We start from the raw sequence: 17,355 nt of genomic DNA, 5'->3' as shown, positions 1-17,355 counted from the left end.
GGCTTGAATATTTCTGTCTGACAGATGTGAATCTTCTGATTAGATGGTTTTGTAGATTTTTCTGTACACGCTGTTCGGCGTGGGATGATGTGGAAGTGGTGAACATACAGTAGCTTCTCTCCATCTCTTCTCTGCTGCACTGTGGACACACCCCTACTGCCCCATCCAGCACATACAGCTGCGTCAAGTCAGCCAGCAGCAGCACGCACCAAACAGGAAGTGAGGCAGTTTAATATGAAGGACTGAAACTGAGTCAGTGAACACAGGAATAAATTAATGATCAAATTAATAACTACAGAAAAAAATATATATAACGATGCAATTGTGACACAAACAAATAAATCTCTAAAGTAATTTGTTATGAAGTGTTATTTTTTTCTGGGGTTTTTTCACAGCAACACAGTTTATTGTCAATTTTATTTCATAACAGCAGCTTTTATTTCAAAATGTTATTGTTTTCTTTAAGTCTGTTGTTTTCCCCTGCAACAATTATATCCTCATATTTATCTATTTGATAGTTAATTAAATTTAAAATCTGTGCCAGTTAAAGCAGATGATTATTGTCTCATATCAGCTATGACACTCTATATAATTTATACATGAATTAGTTTACATTATAGAAACTAATGATAAAATAACAGAACATGTAGCATCACTAACAATTAGTAGTGTATTAGTATTTGTATAAGTAGTATTAGTCTATCATTCATTGTATGTTATGTAAAACAATTGTTAACTTAAGTTTAATAAACAATTAGTCAACTATTTATTAATGATGGTTATTATTATTGAAAATGTAGAGAAGGTGGGGACTATTTTGATATGAATGAATCTTTGAATACTAGATGAAGGCAAGGTGTAGAGCTATATGTAAGCCATTTTAACAAAGTATTTGAACTTATTTTGAAAAAAAAAAAAATCAGATACAATTTATTACTTCTTAAAGAGCATATTATATTGTTTAAAACATGACTGGAGGTGGACTTATTTATTTCTTATTTCCTACATTTTTGCCTCAATGTTACAATGTAATGAAAACTTGCATCATTATGTTATTCTGGGAGAAACAGGAAGAAATAACACTAAATAATACGCTGAGTTGTAAACAATTTATTAGATTATTCCACATTTAATTAATTAATTAATTAATTAATTAATTAACTTATTTATATGGTGCACTTTGGTCTGACCTGCTCCAAATACATTCCATAGATGTTGGCTACACTTTGATGAGTTCAATATATGGCATTTCCTCTAAAAAAATACAAAATGAACACATTCTGCTGTTGATCCGAGGAAGAAAAGGCTTTATTTTGAAAGTGTTGACCGGATGCACTAGTTGTCTGTGTGATCTGTCTTCACGGTGGAGTCAGTCTGCTCTGCGCTCAGGTACAGCAGCGCATCCCAGTCATAGAGGGAGAGAGAGGAGCTGCACAGGGAGCGGAGATATTTATAGCCTACAGCGAGGCTGCAGCACAGAGATAAGGCTTGGGACCAAGCCGCGGGCAGACCGACAGACAGACAGGGCTTAAGGGAAAAGAGGACACGTCAAAATGAAACAGATCGTTTCGGTAGTTTTATTCGGGGCCGCGGTGGTCGCGCTGGTCAGCGCAGCCGGTTCGGAGGGGGAGATCTCCTTCGAGTACCACCGCTATGAGGAGCTGCGGAAGGCGCTGGTGTCGGTATGGCTGCAGTGTCCGACCATCAGCCGCATCTACACCATCGGAGAGAGCTTCGAGGGCCGCGAGCTGCTGGTGCTGGAGATGTCCGACAACCCCGGGATGCACGAGCCTGGTCAGTTTTACGCATACGCGAAGTCTTTCTCATAATGCGGCGAATGCGCGCCCCGTCCCGCTCCCTTTGTCCCCGCTTTCCTTCATGGTAGGAACCGTCACCACGCGCTGTGATAACACAAACACATCACGCGCTATTGCGCATAGAGTGGCACCCCGCTGATGCTCTTATTCGTGCGTGTGTGAGGGTGATTCAGACACGACCTGTGCGGCTGATGTGGCTCAGACGAGCAGAGAGCAGCAGAGGTGGAGCGCAGGTGTGTCTGCTGTGCGTAAAAAGGGGGGCCTGCTGCTGCTGCTGCTGCTGCTGCTGCTGCTGGTGCTGCATCACTTCACAGGAATCTAGATGATAGATTGTGGGATCAGCCACGCAAAGCCGCCATTTTGCTGGTTGATAAGAATCTCCCCGTGCTTATCCAGGAGTCGTGATTCTGAGAAACACGTCCCAAAGGCGCTGGATCATCACGTTTCTCGTGGCTCATTTGGCTGCGTTTTCAATTAACATCCATTCAAATCAGAAGCAGATGTATCAGCAGCGGAGTCATCTCAGAGGAAAGAGCAGGAAAGCCTTTGAGTGAATATTAAATGAACCTGTGAGTTTTGATGGGAGCAGCTCAGTTATTATGTTCTCTAGTGCAGTGGTTTTCAAACTGGGGTTCAGGGACCAACAGGGATCCTTGAGCAGGTTGTAGTGGGTCCCCAGCAAAAAAAAAGGGAACAGAATATTTTAACTTTTATCACATGTTTTTGGAGGTTGAAACAACAAGGGAGGAAACGGGGTTGGGTCGTTTTTGCTGATTGATGTGGTCAGGCTTGGGGAGTAATGGATTACATGTAACAAGATAAGATACAAAAAAAGTACACAAAAATGTAATCAGATTACAGACACATTTAATAAAAAATGGGGATTAGTAGAAGGATTTAAATATGTTTATAATAACATTGACTAACATTAGTTGCACAGAACAACCACTTACATTAGGCCGCTGACATTAGCTACACAAACAGCCGCAATGTCAGACCACTAACATTAGCTACGTGAAAAAACCAGTAACATTAGCTATACAGGCTAACTGCTAATGTGAGCTACATAGAACAACCATGTGCATTCATGTATAAGCTAGATAACTATTTCTCTGTAGCTAACATTAGTAGTCAGTCTTATCTCTGATGTTTGTTGTTTATGTAATTCTGCTTCCCAGCATCCTCATCACTCTCTTACAAACTGTCAACACCGGAAGAAACCATAGAAGAAGCAGAGGACTGTAATATGGGTCTTCTTGGTTTGAGGGCCAGTTTACACACCAGCCACAGGAACTGCAAATACGGGCAACCACCACAGCTGTTTTTAGATGCAAGGCACCTTCTTCCTCCCTTCTTCCTTGCTTGGTTGAAAAATTATACACATTTCTAAGTAGAGCTGCAAAAGTTAGTCAATCAAAAGAAATTAAATGAAATTAAATGGCAGATTAACAGATAATGAAAATAATCATTACACGCAGCTCTATTTCTATGGATATTTCACTTAAAGCTCAATTCAGAAGCGCAACTTCACCTTGAAATACAACATTTCTCAAAAGAAACACCGTTAAAAGTTTGTACCTGGGCTTCAAAAGTTTTTTGAAATGTAGGCTGGGCCTGAATTATCTGACGCTGTTTATGTGATGGTAGCAAACACTGCAAGTCAGATTCTCTGGAATGTTCCTTTACTTCCTCCCTATTGTGTTCTATTTAAAGTTGGAAATAAAGGACCAGTGTGTAAGATTTGCAGGAATTTATCGGCAGAATAAGGCAGAAATGGCATGTACGATTCATAAGTATGTTTTCATTAGTGTATAATCTCCTGAAAATAAGAATCATTGTGTTTTCGTTACCTTAGAATGAGACTTTTATGTTAACAGAGTGTGCAGAGCCTCTTCTGTAGAGGCCACCGTGTTGCATCACCGTGTTTCTATAGTAGCCCAGAACGGACAAACCACTGTTACATTTCCCGTTTTCTCACCCCAGCACTGTCTCTACATGCAACCTTTCACGTTTCATGGCCACTGTAGGTTCTTCCACATGCTTGGGAGGGGAGTGTGAGGCGATGTGTTTGCAATCTGTAAGTTCACCAACAGATTGTTTGGTATTTTATGTGGTGAAGCACCTTGTAACTCTATTTCTTAATGTCAGAAATTGATTTCTACCTCAATCTTGATAAACGTTATCGGCTGTGTAAACAGCAGGGATAATGATGTAGAGCAGATTTTTTTCCCACAATTAATCATCTTTAAAATGTCAAAAAAAGAGAAAAATGCTCATTACAATTTCTCAGAGCCCAAGCTGACATCTTCAAATTGCTTCTTTTGTCCAACCAAAAGTCTAAAACCCAAAAACTCTTAATTTACTGTCATAAATGACAAAGAAAAGCGACAAATCATCACACTTAAGAGGCTGGAACCGGCAAATGTTTAATATTTTTACCAGAAAAATGACTGAAACAATTGTTCGATTATCAAAATATTTAGCAACTAATTTTCTGTAGATCGACTAATCAATTAATGGACTAATCATTGCAGCTCTTGAAAGATGAAACAGCATGAAAATTTCATATCATGATTATAGTAACCAAAATTATCACAGTTATCATTATTATTATTAAAATGTGCTGAAAATATTCAAAAGGTACTCAGAAATCAGTTTTATTTTGAAAACGTCTCAGTGATTTGTCCTGGGCGATTCACAACAGATCCTTGTTGCTGCTGTCTCTAACTTTGATTGATCCTGGACAGTGTTTACTGTGAGCCTTTGAAAGAGCGGTAATCAAACTATGTTGGTATGATAATTAGAAATTGAAATGGTAATTCAAATTGTCAGGAACTGTATCACTGTTACTGTGTCAACACTAGTTGGAAACATTTGGGATAATCTAAGTACACAAGTCAACAAAATATGTAACATATGTTTAGCATTTTTTAGATATTTTAATGCAAAAATGTTGCGTATTATACATAGCCTTATCTTAAACAGACTTAAAATTGAGTGTACCAGCCAGATAGACTTTTAATGTATGTAGGGCTGGGCGATATAGACAAAATCAAACATCACAATATTTTTAACCAAATACCTTGATATTCATATTTCAACAACATACTAACATAATATCTGGTGAATAATTGTCAGTAATGCAGATATAATGAGTAAATGGGTAAAAGACACAGTCTAGTGAGTTCAGAAAATTATGTAATTTTACTGTAATACAGCCTTTAAGACCAGGAAAAGGCATTAATGTCCAAAATCTAAGATTATATCTAGTCCCATGTCAAGGTATGAATATAACATTGATATACTGACCAGCCCTTAGTGTTAAAAAGTTGTACGCTTTGTAGCTGCACCTTTAGAGCAATAATGCAACCTTAAAGGATTAGTCTGTAGCATACATAAGCCTTAATGGATGTCTGGGAACGGGTCAGTGATTCCTGTCCGGCTCTAAACAGGAGATTTAACTGCAGGAAGTGATTAATTTCATCCAAGTAATCCTCAAACAGAGGCCTGTAATTAGTGTATATATAGTTTACAGTCCAGTTTGTGGCGTCTCAACCATATGTCTCATGTATCGTTTTTGCCGTAAAGGTGTATTTTCTTCTCTGCGTGGTCTGAACGGTGCACCACAGGTTGTGTGTGTTTTGCAGCTCACGTGGTCACAGCGTCTAATGACCGTATAGACGTACTAAATAAGCCTGTAATAGTCTGGTGGGCGTGCGCAGGCATGAGTCACAGTAGCGTTGTGGAGTCCTTATTACTACCAGATGAGTTTCCAAGCCGCTGCTGCTTCGCCTACAGGGGCAGCCCCCCCACCCCCCCCACCCCCCATACCATATACTCTCTTCTCCCTCCACCTCTGCTGCTCAAAACATCCACAGAAAGACGGAGGGGGTTGAAACAGAGAAGGACACATCAGTGGTAGGAGAAAGAGCTCCAGAGACGGGGGTTAGAGGAGGAAATAAAAAAAAGATGGTTTCAGTATCAGAGGAAGAAAAAATACATGTCTGGGTGAGTCAAGGTGAATAACATCTGCAAAGAAAGACAGGAAATATTTTTAAGCTTCCCTTTAATGGTGCCCTCCCAATATTTTATCTGATCCTGCAATGTGTCGAAACTCTAAGGTGGAGCCGAAATAGCGGTTGCTGGGGCAACAGATCGGCTTAGCGCACTGAGCTGACTGTCAGCTCGTGGTTGGCTGGCTGGCTGGCTGGCTCCGAGGACGACGGTCCTGAGCTCATGCATCTGTCAGTAAGCAGCCATCTGTCATACACTGCGGCACACAAACTGCCTATAGCCAGGAGTGTAAATACACCAGTTACATATTAATATAAAGTAGGTGCAAGATAGGACAGTGATGGAGAGTACTGGCATCACCAGACTCATTCACAAATGTGAATTTTATCTGCCAGAGCAAATGAACACATTAGCTCAGCAGATTTGTCTGGTTTCCAGGCTGGGAAAAGTACAGAAACTAAACACTGAACACAATGTGAAAAGAGCTACTAGTAGTGATCCAATGATAATGATCCAAATGAACTTCCCCTCAGCTCTGTGACACTTTATAGTGCCTTTAAAGCTATAATATGGAACATTTCTGCATTAAAATGTCTAAGAATGCTAGACATGTTGCATATTTTGTTGAGTTGCTTCTTACATTATCCAAAATTTTTCCAACAGCGTTCAAATGCAGAGAAATCTGTTCTTTATTAGACATTGCTAGCTCATTGCTAGAACTTCTGGGTAAAAACAGGAAACAGTGTGTGAGGAAGAAAGTCTGTGAATGTAACTAAAAGTAAGGTGAATAAAACACATCCAACCTCATCCATGAACATGATTCTGTCAGACAGACTTTCATCAGCTATGGTGGTTGTTTAAAAGTGAAGATAATGCCCATGATCCCACGGCACATCACGGTGTCACCAAACTGTTGTTATTGTTTTAATGAGAGAGAGAGACCACTAGCAGCACAGTTTTCATATTCTGTTTAATCTCAGTAACTTTGTTTTACAGCCCACAAAAAGCCTTTTGTTTAGATAGGCAGGAGGCGGGGATGGATGATTAAGATATGGATACGGTGTCAGGGTTTGGGGTTTTTTGTTGTATTTCCTGTTTTATTTTGTAGTACTGGTCTTCCCTCATGTGTCCTGACTTTACTTCTTGTCCTTGTCTTTTTCTGCCCTTTTTGATTGCCGTTTGTTTCACCTGTCTGATTAGTTGCTTGTCTATTTAGTCCTTGTGTCTCTGTGTCAGTTTGTTGTTGTTCTTTGTTTTGCGCATCCAGTGTCTGGCTCTTATAATACATCTGTGGGCAGCGGAAAAAAACATGCTAGTGTTGTCAAAAATATTGTTCCATCAATACTGAATACCCGAGATGCTGTCAATACTCTTTTTTCACAGTATCAATACCAGGTGCACTTCTTTGCTCTCTTTTCTCATCAAGAGAAAAGTGTTTCTTCTCACTTACCCACGGTGCTGTCCTCTTCTCATCATTTGTCTCATTTGCCATTATCTGTTGTCATTTTATAGCCTCGTTATATAACTTTATAAAAAAAAATCAATTTAATTCCCTCAATGTTGAGCCAATTTTTGGAAAAATGGTATTGAATATTGATATATTTCAAGGGATCGTATCAAAATTAGAAATTCCAGTATTGTGACGACACTGCTACCTGCCCATCAGCACCAATGGGCAGAACATCTTGCGACTAAAAATTCAGGTATATCCTCCAGCAGTTGGTCGACACTAAAAGGGAGCTAAAAGGAGAGTGAATATTGTCCTTACATTCATCAGAAACACGACTCCAAATGAATGCTAATGTTGCTCTGTGTCTGCTGAATGTATTAGTGTTTGCTCCAAGTGAGTGAGATACCACTCTCATCTATCTGTTCAATATAAAGCTATAGCCAGTTAGCTTAGCTTAGACCGGCAAAGACGGGACATGAGTGGAAACAGCGAGCCCGACTCTGTATAGCATTAACAAGATATATCTGTCAGCTCCTCTAATTCTCACTATTAACAAAACCAAAGTGTAAAAAGACAACTTACAGTTTTTAACAGTGGTGATGTGTCGGAGTATTTCTTGGCCGGGCACAGTAACTTCCTGGAGTCTCAGCTGGTTGCTAGGCAACTGCTCAGAGCCAAGAAGTAGTAAGGCACATAGCCCCCCGGACAAAACAGTGAGTTGTCATTTTTACAAATTCAGTTATGGACAGATTAAACAAACACAAGACATAATGTTTTAAGCAGTGATCTTATGAAGTGCCGGTTAGTGTTTTTTTGTGTCCGTTGGAGCCGAGCTAACTGTTTCCTCCTGTTTCAGACTGCTAGCGTCATACAGCATACAGTTATTAGAGCTTTCTGCCAGAAAGCAAATGTCAGCTATTGGATGGCTATAGCTGTATAATACTTACTTTACAGATTGAATTTTATTTTAAAACACCATGATGATATTAAAAATTATAGGCATTACTCAATTAAACAATTAAACAGTCAATTAAACGTCGTTAAAAGTTTTACTGTAGTTAAACGCACAGTATGTAATTTCTGCCACTAGGTATCTCGTTCACATCAAAATCATAACAAAAGATGTAGTTTTATGATGTAATGAAGTTTTTTTCATCATTGTTAAAAAAGCACCATTGCAGAAGAAAATCCATCTGACATGATAAAGGCAATAATCGTGTTCACGCCCAACGTAATGTAAGTTTTTCATCACCCTCTGACATATTTGATGTATCCTTGAATAAAATTGCGCATTTATTTGGGTTTGTTGGAAGTATTTTGGATAATATAAGTACACAACTTAACAAAAAAAGCCTTTATAACAAAGGTTTAGTTGTTTTTAGACATTTTAACATGGAAATATTACATATTACAGCTACAAATGCATGTCATTTTGTTTTATTTCATTTAATTCATATCACTTGTCGTATAGAGCAGGTCTAGACTGTATGCATTAACACATCTATAATAAAATTTGACAATATAAAATATATATATATATAATAAGACTCTATTGGGCCATTCTGATGCATTATGAGTACATTTACTATCGATACTTAAAGTGCATTTTGATTATAGAAATTATTAGGGCTGCATGATATGATAAAAATGTTAATGGGTAATGGGTTTGCTTTTGTGTCACAATGCAATCATTTTGACTGAAATTGCGATTGCAAGATGCAATAGGGTCAAAGGGAATGATTATTTTTGCATTACAATTTTCATTTTTATTGAAAAAAATAAATTAAAATCATGATGATGTTATATTTGTTAGGGTCTGTGCCAAACAAACATGTTTTCTTACATCCGGAAAACATTATTTTTAGGCCAGGTCATCTCTGCTTCATTACTGTTTTCTTGCACAATTTGGTTCTGCGATTTGGATATTGCACTGGCCATATTGCAATTTTGATAATATTGCGATTAATCGTGTAGCTCTAGTAGTTTTATACATTTACTTAAATAAGATTGTGAAATACAGAACTTTGTAATGGAGTAGTTTTATAATTGCATGTGTTATTGCTACTTTTATGTAGCTAAAAGATCTGAATAATACTTGTTTACGTCTTGCAGCTGGGTCTTATATTTGAGCGTACAAGAGCTGAAAAGAAGTACAGGGTTTCTCTTCGGTGAAATGGGCTCTGGCTAAACTCTTTTGACTCTCGTGTCTGGAACTATTTACAAGACCTCTAGTCTGAGGAGAAACCGTATCTTGTAATGGGTTTGCCTTTGTCTGAAGGTGAAAAAAAAAAGATCATGTCAGTACAAGGCAGAGCTTCAGACCATCTCGTGTGGTGGAGACGCTGGACTGTTTTATCAGACGACAGAGGAAGTATGTAATCCCCAGTGAGCACGCACACAGATGCCCAGCAGCCAGACTCACTGCTGAATATATCAAATAACATAATGACATATTGTACGTAAGTAAGTGAAACACAAGTGGACATGAATTTAATAGTAGACATTACAAAAGAGGAGTGTAAACCCAGTGCACTGTTTGGACATGTTAGCTGTGAGGAGCCTCCTAAAGCAGAGATAACAAAAACAGCTGAGGGGAGTCGATGATAAATGGAGATAAAAAAACAAAAAAAAACAAAAAAAAAACAAAAGGAATGATGATTGAGAAAACGGGAAATGTTAGAGGAGCGCAAGGGTGACGAGGGAGAAGGAGAGGGGTGTTCCAAAGCACGTAGAGGGAATAAGGGACAGACAGGAACGGAAGGAGGATGAGAGAAAGGCCAAGGCATCAGCCAGAGGTCATTTATTATACATCAGACAGCATGCACCTCCTCCTCCTCCTCCTCCTCCTCCTCTTTGCCTTCACTGTGCTCTGACTGCTTCTCCTTCATGTTGTTTCACTTCTTCTGCCGCTAAACCCCTCCTTATTTTTCTTGCTTTTTTCTATGCATTTTTCTCTTTCTCCCGTTCGTTTTATTCTCTAGATTTTGGTCACTATTTGCTGTCTTGCAGTTTATTTTTGTGTGGTTTGCATGATTCACTGTCTGTCTGCAACACGCTGCGTGACATCACTACATGTCAAGCTGTGTATTGGCCATACAAGCATTAAACAACCCAAGTCCCTCCTCTTTTCAGTTTTTTTCTCCTTGCTTCTGAGGGGTTTTGTCTCCAGGGTTTCTTCCCGAGAAAGATGAATCATATATGCGGCGTTTTCTGTCCATTTCCCATTTAAACATGTATCTACTAGGTTTGCTTTCTGAATAGTAGAACTAAAAACAACAGCTCCCACAAAGCTACCAATGTCTAAGAATCATGGGATATGCTGAATATGTTGTTGTTAAGTTCTAATATTGTTGTTTTATCTTCATTAATTTAATAATCTACCAGTAGAGTCACAATAATGTAGAATATGGACATTTCAGTTGTAAATATTAGAGCTGAAATGATTAATTGAATAATAAATTAGCTGATTGGTAGAAAATTAATCAGCCACCATTTCGATAATCTAATAATTGTTTAAGTCAACTGAAAACCTTCTGTTTGTTGGTCAAAACAAGACAGTGTGTAATTTTACAGGGATTTATTGACAGAGTGTGGCAGAAATGTAATATAATATTCATTAGTATGTTTTCTTTAGTGTATAATCACTTCAAAATGAGAATTGTTGTGTTTTTGTTACCTCACAATGAGCCATGGCCCACCGCCATGTTTCTCTAGTAACTCAGACCGGATCTGATCAGGGCTTTTTGCATTTTGTGCAACCGTCCTGTCCACTCTAATTTCTCTTACATGCTTGGAAGGGGCAGGGTGAGACAAGGTGTTTGCAGTTTGCAAGCTCACCGCTAGATGCCACTAAATCTTATGCATTTGTCCTTTAAAGACATCACCTTGGAACCTTTTCACCCGTTTCTTACTTTAAACCATTAAACCATTTTATACACAAACAATTAATGAATTAATTAAGAAAATAATCTGCAGATTAATTGATAAGAAAAAGAAATCATTAGTTGCAACTATATAAAAACAAGATGTTTAGAGTAGACAACAGAGCAGGGGTTTGGTGATAATAATTATTGATAATAAAACAGCACAAAAACTTCATCAAGTTACAGAAGCCAGTGGAACAGAGGATAGCTTTTGGGCTCAATCAGTACATCAGGGGTCGATTGATTATTGGCCAGGACAATTATCATATAGGACAACTGACTGCAGGACAAGAAAGTGGGAAAGAGTGGGGGAAGGACATGCAGCAAAGGGCCACAGGCTGGAATTCAACACACGTCACAGCCTCAGTACATGGGTCACATGCTGCACGCTCCACGCTGCACGCTCCACGCTGCACGCTCCACGGTCTCGATAAATACATTAGAAAATGTGCTACTTTGAATCTAATGCAGCCGCCTCTCTCTCTCTCTCTCTCTCTCTCTCTCTGTCTGTCGTCATCACTCTGTGGTCTCACTCAATGTCACACCTACAACACTATGCGATTGGTTACACGTCATGAGTATTAGTCAACGAGGGCTGTGCCTTTAAACATACTGTAAGGTTTTTGTTGACGTTTGACACCAAGATTTTTAATTTTTACTGCAAATGTAGATCAGTTCCAAATATTGTTTATCTCTTTCCTTGATTTCTAGTAATTGGTATCATCCTTGGCCCTGAATAACACCTATAAAAACCATATCAGTCTACACCCAGTGCACTATATATCGGCTGCTGTATGAGCCAGCCCTTGTAGCATCTTTCTGTTTTTTTATTTGACCTGTCACGGTGCTCTGTGTCCTCTGTGTGTGTGTGTGTGTGTGTGTGTGTGTGCTATCAGATAACAGAGTGACAGAGCTGGCAGTCACTCAGAGCTAACAAACTGCTTGTTCATGAGTGTGTGAGCGTGTGTGTATACGAACACAAGACAGACAGACGGACGCAGAGTGAGAGTGTGTTTACTCAACCCCCGAGCTGATTTGTCTCCCTTAAGCACCTGCCTGTGTCAGGGTTGCCACGACGACTGAGAGCACTCTAATGTGGTGCTTCCCTAATGACGTCGCAGCGGCGGTCATTATTGCGCCGTCGCCTAGGAGACCGCATTGATCACCTGCCAGACACCTTGGATAACTCCTGACAAAACGTAGGATGATGCAGTGGGTTTTGTTGGCGTCAGATGTGCTTTATCGACCTGTGGAGAGCAGAAGTGTCATGGAGTTTAAGGGAGGAGCTGTGCCACATCACACTTTTACACACATGCATTGAGAAGAGCTCCACCAGATATTTAAGATTCCTTATCCACACTTATAAAAGCACATCTGATTTAGGTTTTCACATGTTTTTTCATATGTGAAACGTATAAAAACAAAATGGAAAGAATGTCCTGACACTGAATATCACAATTTAGCAGAAAAGGCTTCAACTCACTATTTGGACTGTTGTACAATTACTGTATATTGCTCCTATAAATAATTTCTCTCTGTTTATATCATTGTAAACTGAATATAGTTGGGTTTTGGACTATTTGTCAGACAAAACAAGGCATTTCAAGTCATCATCTTGGCCTCTGAGAAACTGTGCAAACTGTGATTTTTCACAATTTTCAGATATTTTCTGGACTAAATGATAAACTAGACCTATTCAGTAACATTAAGTAGAAATTTAAATGTGGAAAACAATGAACTTTATTAGTTTTCACAATTGAAAAGGGGACATATATAAAAGCACAGGGGAAAACAATGTACCTCTGTAATAATAGATCAGAGGTGAAGGGACTAATTATAAAATCACAATCTTCTAATAAAAACTATAAACAAATATAAATATAGAATTTTAGGTAGGTAGGAAAAATCAAAATGATAGACTTTTTTTTCATATATATAAATGATCAAAGGGCTGTTGAAGGGCCAAATTCAACCCATGTAAAGATAATTGTTATTATAAAAGAAGATATGTGTTGATTACATTTGACAGAAAGCCTCTGGCTTAGACTCTACAGGAAGATTTTGTAATGGAGAGGTGTCTGTCCTGAGCAGCGCTGAGTTAAATTCCCCCATGAGTCCAGACTCTGATGGTGGCTGATGAAACTGTTCAGATTTGTTAAGGCAGTGTTGATATTGATGGTGGAGGGGTGTGCATACCAGCAGCATGAACGTACTAAAGGCAGAGTGAGAATCATATTTAAACAGACAGCAGCACGATGATGAGGCTAATAACGAAGGTGTGTCGCTGCGCTATTGAATAAAAGTGACCAGCTGAGGAGAACAGCTGATATCACAATTAACAGCCCCAGACAAAGACAGCAGGGAACAGTGAGCAACGCTGAGAGGAGAAAATGGTATAATAATAATATATATTTAATCATTTATAAAAGTAAAAATGACAAGCGAGGTATGAAATACTAAAACACAATTAAACCAAGTAAAGTAAAAACAGAATAACTGAAAGAGATTCTGAAGTAGTGTGTTTTTAAGAGAAATGTACAAGGGGCCCTGACTCCAAAAGCTCAGTCTCCTCTGGTTTTAGCCTGGGAATTATTGGCACCTCGGCACCTGGTCTCAATAATTCCTATTCATAGGATCTAATAATTACTAGTAGACCTCTGTCGGAGGATCTGTCAGAGGCTGTATTCAGCTCGTGAAGATGTTAGTCAATGATGTAATCAGGGGCCAATCCCAAACGTGAAAATAATCGTTTCAAATCAATTCCAAAATGTACACATAATCACTGTAGAGACAGACGTTATGTGGAATCTTCTGTTTTGTTTTGTTTGTCTTGCTGAATATGATCAGAGAAATATTCCACTAACGAGGGCTGTCGTGATATCAGATTTTCATTTCATGATTTTCGTGTCCAAAAGTCCAAGATTAAGAAAATCTGGGGAAAGGTGGAGAGAGTCTGTAACCAAAGCTGTACAAAAGCGTATAAAAAGTGCATGTGTGTTTGTGTGTTATCAGCGTGATATCAGTGTTTCATTTTTAAAACATTACAGTTATCGTTAATGCCGGTGTATCACAACACATCTACCACCGAAACCTGCAGAAGTCTTCCTGACCAAACTTTCACTAGAAACAAAATATCACCCATAATTTTTGTCTGAAGACCTTGAAGGTTGAAATGTTGTACATTATACTTTTTGGAAAGCGCTTTAACATGTGCGGACTACTATTCCTTTTCCTTTGTATGCTACTGCTGTCCTGTATCTGCACGCAATTTGTGTTGGTTGTCAGCACTATTATTTTTGTGCAGTCACCATATGAAATGTTGGTTTACATATCATGAATCCATCTGTGAACCTTGTTTCTGTTTCTGAAACACAAACAGGAAATTGTTATCACATGTGGTTATACATTTCAAAAGTGAACTGTCCAAAAACCACATGTAGGCTCCCCATATGTGAGCACGTTATCACATGTCAAATGGTGTTTCTCATGTGAAGGACTCACATGTACGCGGTTATGGGTGTGCTGTGTACGAGAGAATAAAAGCTCTGAGAAGCGCCGACAGTCGGACAGAGAAGAGGAATAAATTGAAAGAAAGGAAGAAGACACAGCTGGCTCTGCAAAGTAAAAATACATTTTCATTTGTTCCACCAACGCAGTGATGTGTCACGCTCGCTTTTGTGTAAAAATGCATCCTCTGTGTGTTTAAAAAGAGACAACAGAGCTGTTACATAAGCGTGAGTTTGCAAAAATGATAATTAATGACATTAATACAAAAGAAATTATGCAGTAAATTATCATTAACCCTCCTCCTTTCTGCCCTGCTGCTGCATCTCACCCAAATACATCTTAAATTCATCAGTACCTACATGTGTGGAGAAACCAATGGTCTCCAGATACTGAGCATCTGCGTAATAGCTTGAATCATAGTAATTCATTTAGACAGAGTTCAACTTCAAAGTGTGTGTGCATGAGTGTGTTAGTGTGTGTTTGACAGCTCTGTCAGGCCCCTGAAGCCTGTAAAAACCATTGACCAACATCAGGACAGAAAGAGTTAATTGTAGTCTTGAAATCATTAGTAGCAACTCAGAGAGAAACCAGATTTGAGCGTTTAAAAATAACCTGACTACCAGATGTGTGCTGGGCGGTGTGTGTGCGCGCACGTATGTGTGTTACTCGTATAGCCACTGGGATTACTTTACAAATACATCAAACGCTCTGAGAAATCCACTAAAATGAATTAAAAAGATGCACATGTGAAAATATTGACACACATGTCGACTTGCATATTGGAGCCATTATTTTTTATACAGTTTATTAGCTTGATATGTTAATTTTAGTGAAGTAAAAAGTGCAAACAGGAGAAAAGGGAGCCCTGAAAATCTGCCCAGCGTGGAGGTAAAACAAAACAATAAACTGCACACAAAAAGCCCCTCTATAAAAAACAGGACCCCTGCTGTGATTTGGCTTCAAACACACGCACAAACAGTAACACACACCCTTCACCATCTGCTGGTCTCGAGCTACATTTCATAGCTCGTGACTGATCTGAACAAAATACATTTTTAGCACTTATATCAGCCACAGAAAGACACCAGTCCTCTCTTTCTTGCCTGTGTGTGAGTGTTTATATTTAGATTTGCATTAATGAAGAGACTTAAGAGAAAGAACAGCTAATTAGTATTTTAAACAGATGGTTAGAGGCTTGGTCATTAAAATGGAGCATACTGATATAAATAGCAGTCAAATCTAAAACTAATATCTTCTACGATAAAGGAAAGCAAAGGAAAAAGCAGTAAAACACAGGGAGGTGTCTATAAATAGTGCATATTTTTATGGTAAAGGTAAGGCCAAAATAATGAGATAATTAGTCAATCAGTCGGTTGATAGTTGTCAGTTGAATTTTTTGAGTCATTTATTAACAAAAAATGCCAAACACTGTGCAGAAAACTTAACACACTTCCAGTAAAAGTGAGCATTCAAAGTTTTTACTGGAAGCAACTGTGAAACTGAAACAAATTCCATGGCAGTTATTACAACATCTGACTACAGTAACTGGATTCACAAAAGTACTGACAGACTGCCAGGTAGACACAAAGTCTCACCAGTGAAAGATCAGATTCAGCTGTTGGCCAAGTCAGAATCATAAGAAGAATTGGGGTTGCTGTGGTGTAATGTTGCACAAAAATATGAGGAAAATACAAATAAAGATTAAAGCAAGTACAGTGGGCCGACAAGCATAAATAGAAAGTAGGAAATTGACAATAACATGTGAAAATATTATACACAAAATATTTGAAACACAATAAAAGGCAAAACGTACAATGTGACCCACTTTTTAAATGAAATAGTTTATGCAGGAGTGTTGATCGGGGACTGTGCAAAAGTTCACAGTATGAAGTATAAAGAATTTTTGCAATGTGCCAAATAGAGAACAGGAGATGTGTGTTAATGTAACACGCTAATTCTGTATCAAGGTTTGTAGTAGGCAACTGGACTTCACAGAGTTCTTGAAGACATTTCGCCTCTCATCCAAGAGGCTTCTTCAGTTCTGCCTGACTGGTTTGGGAGTTCAGGTATTAAACCTAATGGGGACATTAACACCTAGGGGGGCATGTGACTCATGTGCCCACCCCTCCATTGTGCGACTCATGAGTTTTATCCTGGGGGGAGGTGTGAATGAGAGTCGTTAAGGACTCTGCTATCATAGGGTCACATGATTTCAGGTGGGTATCCAACTGCCTGGGGAGTGATCTTAAGACTGCACTGTAAGTGGCAGATAAATTGTGTCTTAGGCCTCCTCCTCTGTTGAGAGATGGCCGTTCCAGGTTAACAAAAATGGCCTCTTTCACTCCTCTCTCAAACCATCTGTCTTCCCTGGCCAAAATACGGACATTGTCATCCTCAAAGGAGTGTCCTGACCTGAGGAACTGGCTCTGCTGTGTTGTGCCATGCCCCTATTCAGCGGTTGTTTTGTCTCCCCTGTGTACAGGTCTGTGCACTCCTCGCTGCATACACTACATTCTCCAGTTTGTGTCTGGGTGTTCTGTCCTTGGGGTAGACAAGTTTTTGCCTCAGGGTGTTGCTGGGCTTGAAACGGACAGGGATGTGGTGTTTGTTAAAAATCCTCCTGAGCTTTTCAGAAACGCCCGCA

General features: G+C 39.0%; 1 protein-coding gene across 1 annotated transcript in view; it reads left to right on the top strand.

Annotated features, from left to right (window-relative positions):
- The first annotated feature begins 1,401 nt into the window (after positions 1 to 1,401).
- cpe (carboxypeptidase E) overlaps positions 1,402 to 17,355 on the top strand; it is a 28,177-nt gene continuing 12,223 nt past the window's right edge. The window contains exon 1 of the mRNA XM_084715082.1: positions 1,402 to 1,794. Within this exon, the coding sequence (XP_084571208.1) occupies positions 1,554 to 1,794 (241 nt within the window). The 5' untranslated portion in view covers positions 1,402 to 1,553. The remainder of the gene's footprint in view (positions 1,795 to 17,355) is intronic.

This window comes from Lutjanus erythropterus, chromosome 3, assembly GCF_056507025.1.
Source record: "Lutjanus erythropterus isolate fLutEry1 chromosome 3, fLutEry1.hap2, whole genome shotgun sequence".
Classification (NCBI taxonomy): Eukaryota; Metazoa; Chordata; class Actinopteri; order Lutjaniformes; family Lutjanidae; genus Lutjanus; species Lutjanus erythropterus.
This window is presented reverse-complemented; position numbering and strand designations above follow the sequence as displayed.